The sequence below is a fragment of the Tympanuchus pallidicinctus genome, unplaced genomic scaffold, assembly GCF_026119805.1.
Source record: "Tympanuchus pallidicinctus isolate F22 unplaced genomic scaffold, pur_lepc_1.0 scaffold9, whole genome shotgun sequence".
NCBI classification, from domain to species: Eukaryota; Metazoa; Chordata; class Aves; order Galliformes; family Phasianidae; genus Tympanuchus; species Tympanuchus pallidicinctus.
Genome location: NW_026294813.1, coordinates 11,483,682 through 11,498,657, shown reverse-complemented (window position 1 = coordinate 11,498,657; position 14,976 = coordinate 11,483,682). Strand labels below are relative to the sequence as shown.

The 14,976-nt window shown below is 39.3% G+C and overlaps 1 protein-coding gene across 1 annotated transcript in view; it reads right to left on the bottom strand.

The window, feature by feature from the left end:
- Window positions 1-14,976, bottom strand: part of RICTOR (RPTOR independent companion of MTOR complex 2) — an 83,640-nt gene that overhangs the window by 55,396 nt on the left and 13,268 nt on the right. The window contains exon 3 of the mRNA XM_052670318.1: window positions 8,238-8,335. Coding sequence (XP_052526278.1) covers window positions 8,238-8,335 — 98 coding nt within the window. The remainder of the gene's footprint in view (window positions 1-8,237; window positions 8,336-14,976) is intronic.

Here is a 14,976-nt window from a genome sequence, read left to right as displayed (position 1 = left end):
CAGGCATTATCAGAACACTAAACATCTTCTTTTACTTTGACAATGTTATAGTTCACTAAAATGGCAAAAATTACCCTACCATTTAAATGTTTTTTAAATTTACATATATATAAATATACACATACACACAATCTGTATTTTGCATGTTAGAACTGCCTACAGCTAAAATTTAAAGTTTTTGATATAATGGTAAGTTAATGGGAATAGCAGAAAACATCTCTGAACAGATGATTTAATACTAGCATGAAACAATACTCTAGGACAAACAGTGACTAACTTACAGTGAGGGGTATTTTTTTTTTTTTTTGTATGTTTACTGTCAGCTATGAGTTTTTCATGCTACTTGGATGAGTCATAGCAATATGAGCAACACATCAACATGTCTTGGATACAGTAGCTGAAAACAAAACCACAGGAGGTCAACAGCATACACAAACTAAGTGCACAGACTATTCCATGTTTAAAATTGACAGAACAGTTATAGCAATTAACAAGAAAAATTTGATATTATTCCGTATGTCCAAAATGCTATTATTACACTAATTTTTGAAATACAGATTGAATCACAGCAGTAATATAAACGAAGAGGTCGCTTAGCAGAATTCAGTCTTACTAGAAAACTGTATGGAAACTACAGACTCTTGATTTAGACCCATTTCTTTCTTCTTCAAGTTTGTTCCATAGCTGAATATCCCTATCAGCTACATACTTTATCAAGAGGTACCAAGTTTTGTTCATAATGGTATAGTTATTTGGATGAACGTTACAGTCAGTAATTACTGCATTCAGACTTTATGATCTTTGGTACAAGACAGACCCTAAAATGACAGTGGAAGCAGAAAACAAGACAATGCAACGGTCCATGAATCAGGCAGACACAGACTTTGGGACAGCTCCCAAACTCAGCCCACTTTCAATCAAAATCCAACAGCATGCTCAAAAGCTAGCAGAAAGACAGAGCAGTAGAGTCTCATGAGACAATAAACCAAAAAGTTTTTAAGCTGACTGATAATTTTTTGTATGATTTATGCAATTCAGCTGCTAGGGTCCAGATAAAAAGAATTATGCTACATTTTGTCCTGAAAAATGAAACTGTTGGTGAACAAAAAGAAGTGCCACAAAATCTGTTTCTTTTTTTTTTCCTGTTAATATTTTAGTAATATTTATTTTAATATTTTTTCCTGTTAATATTTAAACGGTGTCAGCTTTAAGAAGTATAAGTTTCTCAGACGCTAACAGGGAAACATACCTTATATACTGCAGGATTCTAAGTGAGTACTTCAAATACAAAAGACCTTTTCAAGTAGGTAAATACAACTCTACTGTTCCCTGTGGTTTTCAGTAATTCATCATTTACTACTTCTCACTGGGGTGGGGAAAAAACCTCCAGAAAGCACCATCATGTTTTGTTATTAATCAGTAAAAGATGGGAAACTACAAGGCGGTTGCCTTCTCTGGATGGCTTTATAAATCAAAGTTGCTTAAGCAAAGACAGCTCACTGAAGCCAGCGGTACATAACGTTCTAAACCACTATTATAACTGCAGGTGCAACCGTCCATTTATTAAAAGGTCAAATCCTCAGTTTTCCAGGTCAAAATTCCTATTACTTAAATAGTGATAAAGGCATTTTGAAAGCTACATGATTGTTTTTGCCCAATACAGGCCAGGCGGTTCTCCCTAAATCATTTTACTTTCAAAGGCACTGCTTCAGGTACTAGCGGATGAGTAGCAGACAAGAAGAAAAAAACTGAGAACAAAATATTCTTTCCAGTACTCTGAATATCAATCAGAACCATGGATGTTATGTTTTTAAGTAGAAAATGTAAATATTACGTGCTTGTAAGACGAGAGTACTTCATGTTCTGCAATCAAAAAGCCAAGGAATTAAACACTAAGGTTTTTACTATTTAGTAGTACTAATTAATATTTGATGGATAAAATACAACTTTCTATAAAGTACCAGCATACTTTGCACAGTAACTACACATGCTGCACTAGTTAAAACTTCTCTTGATTGGAAAGAAAAATGGAAATATAATTCCAACTCTGACACAGTAATTTCACACTAAGTATCTGCCTTAAACCATCAGTCTTGGAAATAAAGAAAGAAATCCTACTTACTGCTCAATTATTTTTTTTTTTTTAATAGTTATCTAACTTCTGCATAAAATCTTGGGAGTCCAGTTCAGTAACTCTTTAAATAAAAGTAAACAACTTCAAAAATAATTTTGTGCATTTGTACTCTTGATAACATACAAATAGGAGAAAAAAAATCGTTGAAAATCTAGTCTCTTTCAAGGGAAAAAATCTAAATGTATCTCAGATACCTCTGAATTAATGCGAAGTTTAAAGTCAACCACAAGGTCTGCCAGGAAAGTCATGTTAACTCGTTACTAGTTTTCACCAGAATAGAAGTGTTCTGCTCCCTCTGACCAGAAGACTAGAGCAGTATTCCTTTGAAATGTAACAGCTACCCAGTCTTTGAAGGAAAAATTTGGGTCAGCAGGAAGCAATTGTTTCATGCTAACATTTTCCAGCCATTCTGTTGCTTTTTTTAGTGTAATAACATTCATAGTGTAGGAGAGGTTGGATTTTATAGTTTGGTTTCTTTTTCATATTATTTTATCGGAAATACACTATTAAAAATGTCAGTTACTTTCCCTACCCACAGTATAAAAATACAGGGTGCCGGAGCACTGGCACAGGCTGATCAGAGGAGCTGTGGACTCTCCTTGGAGATCTTCAGAGGCCACCTAGACACGATCTTGACTATCCTGCTCTGTGCATCCCTACCTAACAAGTGGTGGGAACAGATGGACCTGGAGGTCATGTCAACCTCAGCCTTTCTATTACTTTGTTCTTACAGACTTCCACATGGATTAAACGCTAGAGTACAAATGAAGTTCATCAATACCAATAAGATTTCAAAACAGAATACAGACATCTTCAGCTGTTAACTTATCAAACAAACATATCAAGCATTCTACTGCCTTCCACATACTTCTATTTTGCAAACAAGGAACTGAGACTATGTCAATTCATAGCAGCAGATGAGAGTGCATAAGTGAAATAAAAAACTCCCCCTGTACCCAGACTTTAAACCACTAGAATGAAAAAACAAGGACGGTTTTTCAACAATAGGCAATTTGAACGCCGAGGTTAGCAGCTTCGGAGCCGTCCCAGCCAGAACCACAGCGACTGACTGGGCGGTACAGGGGGTTTCGGTCGGTTCCCTCATCCAGGGATCCCCAAGACAACAGAGCAGCCGGGCAGCTCTCGCGAGAGCGGCTGACGTGGCATGGGCGTTGCCGGGGCAACGGCTCTGCATTCACGTCCCCTGCCTGCAAAAAGCCTCCGGGATGGAGAGGAGTCGTCAGGGTGTGAGAATCACGTGGGCTGTTTTAACGAGGAGAAACCCGTAAGCCACCCATCCACAGGACTACCAGCGATTGCTGTTATCACTGTGAAGCGAGTGATAAGTGCGGGGGCTCCTGCTAACGACACGGCAACAGCACTATCGGCAGCGGGGCGGGGCTGATCAGTCACCCCATTAAGGCCGTCTAGTGGTGTTAGTGAGCCTGCTGGTTTGCCATGCCAGCACCTCGGCAGAAGGCTACCACCACAAAAGTTGTGGAGACCCAGACAGAGGTCCCATGTTCACGTAAAAGGAAGACTGCAGCCAAGAAGAACGTGGAGACCCAGACTGAGGCCCAAACACAAGACACTAGTGTGCAGGTCACTGGCTGTGATGACTGCCAGAGACGGCCTCTGCAGTGCCAGGCAATGAAGGCAGCACTTGTATAAGACGTGACCAGCGAAATGACTTACTCAGCCTTGTGGTCATCCTGGAGGAGGAGGTGGAGTGGCTGAGGACCACAAAGGAATGTGAGAGGGAGATCCATTGGTGGTGCCAGTCCCTATCACCCCAAACAACCTGGCACACAGCTGAGACTCCACGTGGAGCACGTCACCCCCTGCCACCCTGCAAACAGGTGGTAGAGGGGAGCCAGAGGGCAGACAGTGCTGCAGCGAGCCTCCTGTCCTCTCCTCCCCCTAACAACAACAGTGAAGAACTGGTGGGGGGGAGGGGGATTGGGCAGTGGCAAAAGCAGTGTAACTCTCCTAGAAAGGCACCAGGGTGATATTCAACAGACAGTGGTGGACCCTGCCAATGCCAAGCAGAGCAAGGCAATTTGAGAGAGGAAAAGTGGAAACGGATACCAGCTCAGCAAAGTGGGCATTCCCCATCTCAACCATCCTCAGCTCCCCAGCTGCCCCTGCGCAATAGGTTTGAGGCCCTGAAACTCAAGGGAGAGGTGAATGGGGTGTGGAGGGAGGTCCACGTGTGAGGTTGCCTAGGCTGAAGCAGTCAACCCCACAACTCAAGACAGCCTCCACCCAAGACAGAAGGGTCGCTGTTGTATGTGACTCCCTGCTGAGAGGAACAGAAGGCCCTATATGTCAGTCTGACCCTACCCATAGGGAAGTGTGCTGCCTCCCTGGGGCAGGGATCAGGAACATTACTAGGAAACTTCCTGGACTGATTCACCCTTCTGATTATTACACCTTACTGATATTCAGGCTGCAGTGATGAAGTCGCTGAAAAAACCCTAAGGACTATCAAGAAAGACTGCAGGGGATTGGGGGGTGGGGGAGGGGAGGAAGTAGTTGATGGGGCAGGCATGCAGGTGTGTTTTCTTCTATACCTCCAGCGGCAGGGAAGGATACTGAGAGGATCCAAAAAACCCACCTCATAAATAAATGGCTTAGAAGTTGGTGCAAACACAGGAATTTTGTGGTTTTTTTGACCACAGGGCAATTTACTCAGCACCAGGCATGGCAAATGCAGATAGAATCCGCCTGTCTCCAAGGAGTAATAGGATCTTAGCCAAGGAACTGGCAGCACTCATTGAAAGGTCTTTAAACTAGGTATGAAGGTGGAAGGGGACAAAATGAAGGCTGCTGGGGTTGAGTGCATCGTTCAAGGGGTCATACCAAGCTTGATGAGCAAAAAGTGTGGAATACAAAGGGATGGACTAGGGCAGGGGGATGCCACTGTTCTAGGGGAAGCTAGATCCTCTGTAAAGGCTGTGAGAAGGAAAACCCAGCAGAAGTGCCTTTATACCAATGCACACAGTCTGGGAAATAAGAAGGACAAGCTGGAAAACATGATGCACTTGGAAATTTATGACCTTGTTGCTATCACAGAAACATGGTGGGTGAAAAACAGTAGGAAGACATTCTACAGGAACAGTGTCCAGAAGAGACAGGTCAAAGCGAGTGTACCTCCTCTGGTAAATATAAAAGGAGATCTGGCTTCAACAGATGAAGAGAAGGCTGACGTACTGAATGAGTTCTTTGCCTCGCTCTTCACTGGTGGCCAGGATTCTCACATCCTTCTCACATCCTCAAGTTCTGCATCCCTAAACCTCTAGGTGGGGACTGGGGTGGTAAATCTCCCTCTCCTACTGTAAGGGCAGAGCAAGTCTGAGACTGCCTCATGGTACTGAACGTGTACAAGACTATGGGGCTGGACGGCGTGCATCCCAGGGTTCTGGGAGCAGATCCTCCTGGACAACACGCTTAATCACATGAGGAATGAGCGTGTGATCAGAGACAGCCAGCATGGAGTCACCAGGGGAAGGTCATGCCTAACCAGTCTGGTGGCCTTCTATGATGGAGTGATGGCATTGGTGGACAAGGGGAAGGCAACTGATGTCATTTACCTGGACTTGAGCAAGGCCTTTGACATGGTCCCCCACCACATCCTTATCTCCAAATTGGAGGGATGTGGATTTGATGGGTGGATCACCCAACAGAAAAGAAATTGGTTGTGAATGCCCCATCCCTAGATCCCCACGAAGGCTAGGATGGATGGGGCCCTGGGCAACCTGCTCTGGTATTAAATCGGGAGGTTGATGGCCCTACCTGTGCCAGGGGGGTTGGAGATTCATGATCCTTGAGGTCCTTTCCAACCTGGGCCATTACGTAATGCTGTGACAGTTCCAACCACAATGCATTTTGCAACTTTTATGTCATTACTTGATTTGCAATTCAAACAAAAATTGGACGGGTTTTCAAAATTAAACATACAAACTATATGCTTATATTGGTCTCTCTGGAATACCTGCTTTGAAAGCGCTAAACAAATGCTGAACACCAAAGATTAGGATGTCTGCCTTGCACAAGGTCATTCTGATTTAGGATCCAAACCCAACTATGAACTACAGTCTGTCTTCAGAAGTCCAAGATGCAAATTACTTTTCAGAAACTCTTCATTCCTTGCCACTGTTCAGTTGACAAAATTCTTTTCGATGTTCCTGAATGCATTTTCCAATTTTAACACTGAGTCAGTATTAAGAATAGCAGCTTTTCAAAATATTTCATTGTGAAATCATTCAAAATTAACTTCCTAACATAATTTTTGGTTTCTCCTTTAATTATGTTATTTATAACTAATTAGCATCTGTTGACTTTCAGTAATAAAATGATACTGTTTTAGGCCCATAGTTTCGAATGCTGACTTCTTACTAAAAATTATGCACCCGGGAACCTAAATCCAGTTCTTTAGTTTTAAGGTAGCTAGAGAATTTAGAGGCAACTGAATTCATACATTTCCAGATCAGCACAAAAACACATGAGCCTTTTACTGCAGTTTAATAGTGGCTTTCTTGAACTAGTTTGTAATCTCTTTGGAATCTAGGTTGGTGATTCTGTGATCTCAGTAACTGTAGCGGCATTTGTCAGTTAGTGGCTGCAGATGCAATTAAAAAAAAAAATGACAAAAAGATTTTACTGTAAATAAGCAGTTTCTCAGCAAATGCTATGCATTTTCACGTACTCTGAAGCAGCTCAAGATGAAGTACTTAAAGCTTTATTATTAAAACACTAAAAGACAAGTTTACTTGCTATCTTAAGTTTGTTCACAGCACTCATGCTCCTGCCAAATGTATCTCATATGCTATCACTGGAGTGTTGTAGAATTTATAAGGAGTGCTTTGAACAGCCAAAAAACATGCCTACCTGAAAGATTATGATGAATATTTGTCCTTCTCATATCAATTGGCTCCACATTTATCCCTGATCTTTCATTCTTGAGTGCCTCAAAACCGTTAAGTAGCCTTCTGGCTGTTGTAATGTTGTCACATGTAACAATGATCTTTTAAACCTCGCTTTCCCACAAATTCTCTACTGTTACCTCCTTTCCTGGTTACAGCCAATTGCAGAATCCATCCTGTGTGGCTGAGACATAGGTTTCATCTCCAGGAATGTAGTCCTAAATGTGACACTACTAGAAAGGTGTACCAACTCCTGTGTGTCAGTATATTTGCTCAGGTAACACAAACACTGCAGCACCATTGCTGCCTATCCTACTTACTGCAATACATCTCTCTCTTTCCTTGATATCTGGAATGCTGATTCAGCCATAACCATTCACTATCCTACAGCAGACATCTTTTTCCCAACTCACTGCTCATTTCCCAGTCTTCTCTGCTCTCTTACACAAGTTGTTCTTTGATTTAAAAAAAAAAAAAAAAAAAATCATACTTGCTGTCATTCTGAGAGTCTTTTACAGTCTCTTTCCTGACTCTATCATCTCTCATTCAGAAGTTATTAAAACTTTGAATCCTGGCATCTCCCAGTATACCTATCAAAGTTTCAAGCAAAGATCATTTACAGTCCCATGATCAGGAACTTTCAATTTGGAAAACAAAAACAAAAACAACAACCTCAAATCAGCAATATAGATCACTTAGTGAAATTGATCCTTTAAGTCTTTTTCATTATCAACAATGGAAGTTGACAGCTTTCATACTGAATAAAAGTGTTAACACTGCTCAAGCCGCTGCCTATCATGCTCCCTAATACAGCCCTCCCCCTCACCATGCTTTGTCAGTTAACATCCAGAGAGTCACACATTTCGGATATTTTATTCAGTCCTGTGAAGCATGAAGCAATTCTTCAGCTCAATCTGAGCAACTTAATCCCTGAATTAGGAGACAATTGCTAAGCACTACAGTACTGCTAAGCACTACAGTACTACAAAGTCAGTCAGCAGACACAAATTTCAGCATGACTCTGTATTCACCTGTTTGCTTGCTCATTTATTCCTTCCCTCTCCCAAATCTTGTAAATTTTCACATGTTATTTTATTATACTGTTTGATGAATCTTACAGGCATCTGAAAGAGTACATGCAAAGCATTTTGTCCATCTGATCACATATGAGCACGTACCTTAGTAAAGTTGTTCAAGTGACCTAGTTTCCTCATATTTGATACGCCTTGTAACTTGGCCACATTTTGAAGAATCTCTCTCATATTATCACAGGGTTCTGGAAAAAAGATGGGTTATTAGAAGACAATTCAAAAAAAATCAAATCTAAACATGCATCCAACATGCAGTTTCCAAAGCATGGTATTTTCCTCCTCCTAACTAAACATGCTGCTTGAAGGAAAATGATCTGCATCAGTTGGATTTATGTCTAGGATCAAAGCCAGGTACACCCAAGTTCCTTAAAATAAGTGATGAAGCCTAAAATAGGAGTCTCGCTCCTCTTCAAAGCAGATTTTAATCAATATCTTAGGTTTACAAAAATATTTGTTTGATGACTCAAACTCCAGTCTAGTATCTCTTAACTAATTGTTATTCCCTCTGTATTTTAAAGACAATTAGTAAACTCACAGGCTTTCCACTGACGTAAAAAGACATTTTATTACCTCACCACATGACTTTATTTCCTCCCCCTCTCCAAATAGAGTCAGTGGGATTTTTGGAAGAAAAAACTTTTCTGCTCTCCATATTAACAAGATTCAGACACCAGCTGTTGGCCCTATATTTTGCTGAGAAACAGAAAAAGCACGACCAAACATGGGAGAAGACATATTTTCCTGTTTTAGGGAATAAGACCGGGGGTACACACAGAGTAGGACAAAAAGCACAGAACAGACCTGGTCACAGAGATGCACACATCTACTATATCAAACTCAGCAAGCTCTGTACTCAGCAGAACCCAGTTAGAACAGTTTTTAACAATTTTCTTGATTGCAAGATTGTTGTGGATCTTTGATTAGACACTGTATTTTGTAATACCAAGCACTACAATGCTGTCAACAGCACCACATTTTGAAATAAAATACAAAGGATGGAGACATGAACAACTGAAATCTACTGTTACCAAAAAAAAAGAAAAAAAAAACAAAAAACATTCTTAAGAAAAAGCTTTGAGAGTTCCAAACACTGAACATCTGGAAAGCTGTGCTTTTTGTGCCCAGTGCAAATTTCCAGTGAAAGAAACTTGCTTCCTACCATAGCATAGGCAGCTACAACTAAAGTTGTGTTGTGTTAATAAAACTCTCATACTTCCCCATTCATTCTGCAAGCGTATTTGTATATTTTTCTGTAAGGAAACCAAAAGCAGATACGGAAGAAAGCACCTTCTCACTACCTTTCTATACTGCAAGCTGAATTTGTTACCAGCTTCTCTAGCTTATGATCAGTAAGTTTAAAGAAGCAGACATAACCAGTAATCTGAAGGATGTATTTGGAACATAATAGAGAGCAAAGAGGTTTCAGGAATTCTAGGCAGAATTTACTTAAAAGACAGATGACTACATGGAAGCTCCTTGATTCTGGTATGTAACCCTGTTCTAGATGTCTCAGCTCCTAATGTAGTCCACAGAGATCTCATCTATCAACCTCTGCATCCTAAAAATATTAAATAGCTGCAAGGCGTTCTCTCTAGAGTAAGATGAATCAATTGGTTCAACTACACCGATAACAGGGACTTAAGCTACTATCACACCCCATAATTAGGATTTTTTAAATTATTTTTATTTTTTAGATAAAGGATCAGCTGGATTTTTAGATGAGGTTGATCCCCACTTAAGAAGCCTGTCAAGCATCACCAGTTTTACACAAAATACCCTCTTCCACAAACCAGCAATACATAGTTAGCTATCAGGAACAGCCACCCTCTCTTTCCAAATATGATGCACAGTGAAATTAAGCAATAAGCTTTACATTTCAATTGGAACATTTCTTTGTATCTGTTCAGACCCTCCTTTCCTTCTCTGTAACAGGGACAGCAAAATCTTCAATAAAATCACAGGAATTAAGAGAACAAAACTTTCTGTCTGTTCCAAGTACAGGATTCTTTTGTACAGCTTACTTTTCCAGGACTTCACTGAGTTTCAGCTGTTTGCAACAAATCAAGTCTTACAGAGAAACGTCAAAGATAAGCAGGTTGGAACAGTTATAGCAGTACAAATAGTTCATACCATAACCCCTAATTTCAAGGGAACAGAAGAGGAAAACAACTTCCTCATAAGTTGATTTCTCTGAAAATAGTTTAGCTGATTTCTACTTCTTGGCCTGTTATGGGTTTGGACCTGTAACATAACCCCATTTATGCCACAAGAAAGATCAGTAAGAGCAGTCTCTGAGCTCTCCAGAACATTCTATGAAGAACAAACAGAAACAATAGCTTTCCTAAATTAGTAGAAACATGTACGTAATTTCAGATTTTGAAAATGCAGACGGTTACACATGGAAAGTAAACCTCCAAAAATTAAGCTTACCATATGGTCAGAAAAGATATGAGATCACCTAGTAAATTTCTGCATTATCACTAGGAATAAACATTTCTGTTTGGTTGCCTGATGTTGTGGGCATAACTTGGAACCAAGTAACATGTGCCCTACAACAGAGTAGACAATGTGGAAATGAAGAAGCTAGGACATGATTACATCATGATGTCCAATTATAACAATTCCGTAGCAGTGACATACCTCTATGAAATAGCTGCCCAGTTTAAACGTGCAAAATCATTTTATTCTACGCACATGAAAAAGAGCAGTTAGAGTATCTTTTCTAATATCCTTCTCTTTCTGAAACGGTGTAACTCCTACAGACAGGAAGGTTTGATGGAAACCATCTCTGCAGCGCTTAGCAGAGCAGCCAAGTGTTTCCCAGAAACACAGCACTAGCATACAAATACTTTGAAGCAAGATAGGGACCTTAGCAACAGATCTGCAACACTGTGAGAATTCAACAGGCATTCCTGCTATCAAGTTGATCATACTAATACAGCAAGTTATCTTGCTCACAGTTCGACGAAATCAAGAGCCAAAGCAGTGGAGGAAAAAGAACACCGCAAAAACCAAGACAGTAAAGAAATAAATACTCCTTAAAAGCACACTCTCATCAGAATGAACTAAAGAGTTATTTTGGATCAAACTTGTCCATTGAAGTCTTGCTTTAGTCTTGGGAAGAGTTGTTTCCATTCTGTTTTCTAAGAATTGTGATGTTTTAAACTCAAGAGATATTTATCCATTTTTTCATGTTCTTTGAAATAGATGATACATTTCCAGGAGTAGAAAGTATATTCAGATATTCCAACAAATTTTTTAATTAAAAATAACAACAGTAGGAAGGTAGGCAGACCCATTGTTGACATAAAGTAATTTAAACAAAGTAATGTGATTTTACCAGTGGAGATGCAGCTTTTTTGTTTTGTCCCTTCCTCTAAAGGGACTTGAAAATAGATAAAATGCACTTTGGATTCTCTCCAACAAGCAACAGTACTTTCTATTTATCGAAGATCAGACCCAATACTGCACACCTTATTACCAAAAAGCACCATTCAACAACCCTAAAGAACAGTTTAGCCCTGACATACAAAAAAGCCCTATGGCATGCAGTCTGAGAATGACCTCCCAGAGAATAAATATCCTGGCCTTTATACTTCATTATCAAGCTTAACAGTACATGTTGGTGTCAGCAAGGACAGGATTTTTTTGTTTGTTTGTTTAATATCTCATGTCAGACCACTGCAGCAGACATTTCTTAGCTTTGGTTATTAATGCACCCTTTTTCCTCAGTATCTCTTGCTTTTCTATCTGAAAAAGATGAAGAGAAGCTACAAACTTTTTAGACCCCCACAGCAGTCTATTATTTCCCCACTTTACCTCATTTATCACTGAGATGCTGACTCATTGTGAGTCAGCCCACAACAACAACAACAACAAAATATTTTCACATTCTTTCCCATGGTGATTCTGAGGGTGGAGTTGTGCAAAATGACTGAGCTGATCAGAGCTCCCTTCAGACAAAGAATACACAACTCCTTCCCTTACCTTCTTTCCCCCTGCCCTGTCCCCTCTGTAGGATACACCTTATCCTTTACACTACTCTGGCATCTGCCAGCTCCACCTAAAAACATTTCTGCTTAACTAACTGCAGTCTACTTCTCATTCTTTTGGTTGCATTGGTTTTCTGCTGGGTTACTGGACCCAGTCCTGAAGTCATGGAACAAGCTACACAAGTCTCAGACACCGAAACATTCGTAGACAGTGGTGGAACAAAGACATGCCCCTTTCAGCTGAAGTGACTCATTAGATAAAAGTCAGGCACTTTATTTTTACCTGCACATCTACACTCGGCAAGTTGTCCTGATCAACATATGGAAAGCCACTGTCTCAAATCTAAAAGCTTGATATATACAAAACTTCCAAGCCAGGACATCTGTGTTTTGCAACAGCTTAGCCTTATGATCATTACTGTCTGATTTTCTATGTATCTGTTTTTCCTTTATGGAAGTAGCAGATATCTATGTTGTGGGTATTCTCATTACACCAAGCATATAGTTCTTAATCCATAGCTGTCTGTACTGAATAACAGTGCAGCATAAAGTCCAGTACATATCATCTTTAGCCCACAGCAGTACTTGATATTTCAAAAACCCTAGCCTCAACACTTCAGTCACTCTACACCTTAAAGTAATTCACAGATGCATATACATCAAGTCTTCAATGTTGTTTCATAATGTTTGTTCTTAAACTCCTGTGGCCTTTTAGCATTTGACTCATTTTTTCATCCCTTCAGGACTGTAACAGTTTTTTCCTCAGTGAGAAATCACAATGCATTCTGACAGATCTCATTCTCCTGTGAGAAAATAACATCACCACAGAGCTCCAGTTACACAAAACAACGCTCCATCCAATGCAGAAATGAAACAGGACCAGTAACAGCTATGTTACCAGGTGTGATGACTCCCCTCCTCCCGAGCCTGGCATACATTGCTGACCACATGCACTAGCAGCAAGTCAATTAATTATTCTGTTATGCATATGCCAATAACAAGCAAACAAGAATGGCAGGCTTTAACATACAAATAATTCAGTAACTCTGAAGTTAGGCATGAGTTAAACTGAGGAGTGTATACTTACATACACATTACCTCTGAGATGCCAGGTCAGTGGCTGAGCACAGAAAACGCAACAAGTAACACCAAGTAAACTCAAGTGAAAGACAGCACTATGGCTGCTATCACACATACTAGGATCAAAGTGACAAGAAATGAGATAAGAGACTAAATTTGGCTAAATACTTTTCTTAAAGAAGGAAACTGTACTTAACTGAAGCAAAGCATTTAGTAATTGTGTAAGAATAATGTCACAGGAGATATCTTCCTCATACTATGGGAATGAGATCTTTGTGATCTTTTCCAACCTTAAATGATTCTGTGACCTTACTTAACTTGAACCTCTATATTTAGTACAGGTTGGTTTTTTTTGTTTTCTTTTTAAGACTAACTGCTACATAATCAAATGCTACAAGGTTGCTTTTGGTGGCTTGTTGAAGAACAAAATGAAGGAAATATCTATGAACATTAATACACTGTTCTTTGTTTCCACTGAAATAGCCATGAGTTATCAGTTATTAAAGCAATGAATTATGAGGAATCTGTTACTCAGAGGTGTGATGCAAGTCTAGATGACAGGCAATCAACCCACTAAAATGGTTTTTGACCATAAATCAAAAAAAAGCAATGAAATGCCAAAGAGAAATTATATCCATCCATTGTAAACCATTCTAATAATATGAAATATTATTAACTTACATCCAATTCAACATGTGGAAACTATACAGAAGAAAAACCAAGAAGTTCAGAGACCAGTGGAAGAAATGACAACTACATAAGAAAGGAAAGAGATAACTTCTGAATTATTGATATGGACACACTGAGAACCAAACTTTGCCAGAATAAAAAAAAAAACAAGCTAGTGTATGAATGGTACACTTTCAGCCTATGACTTCCAAAAAACAAAACACAGTAGTACTGAAATATGCCTTCAATCTAAAGGAAAAAACAATTACAGAGAATCGTCTCTGCATCTGAACATTACACAAATACTACTGTGTTGAAAACAAAGCAGTACAGACTCACTCTATGACTGCAGATAAACTATTACTTGAATTTCTAAGGTGCCATATGCTTTGCTCTGGTATAAAGTGACATGCAAGTGTTGCTAAGTTACCACCAAAAATTTTAAAAATAATAATAATAAAAAAAATTAAACGATGTATTACAAGCCCTAGGTTTAACAACTGAGAACATTCCCGTAGAGTTCACCAAAAGCAGTGATTCTAGCAGGATGCAAGCACAAATTTAGGTGGTTTCCTGTATTTTCCATAGGTGAACAATACATAAAGCACTCTAGCTTGAATGCAACAAAAAAAGTCCAGATCATGAGAAGAGAAAATAGAAGTACTAAGCTTATTTTCACTCATGCTGCTCGAGAAGGCTAAGAATACATGAAAGCAGCACAGCAATAGAGAAAGTACATCTGGAGAGATATTAGTTAGCTGAGAAAGCAAAAGAATTGCTCCTCTACTGCAATTAGACAGAAATTAAGTTTCATATTTACAAAAATGTCTAGAAAGCAATACAAGAAACAACATATAAAAACTAGAATCCAGGAAAAGCGAGGATCTCAGAACGAAAAAGACTTGTGTCAGGATTACATTCATGAATTTAATCTCTCATATGTACTTTATTGCATATACTTCTGTAAGTAAACAAGCAAGTAAAGTTTAAGAGCCTATTGTGACTGTACAGACTTCTGCAGATGCAATATATAAACTAATGCAAACTAAACTTTTTTTTTTAAAAAAGATTCCCAAGGTGACATT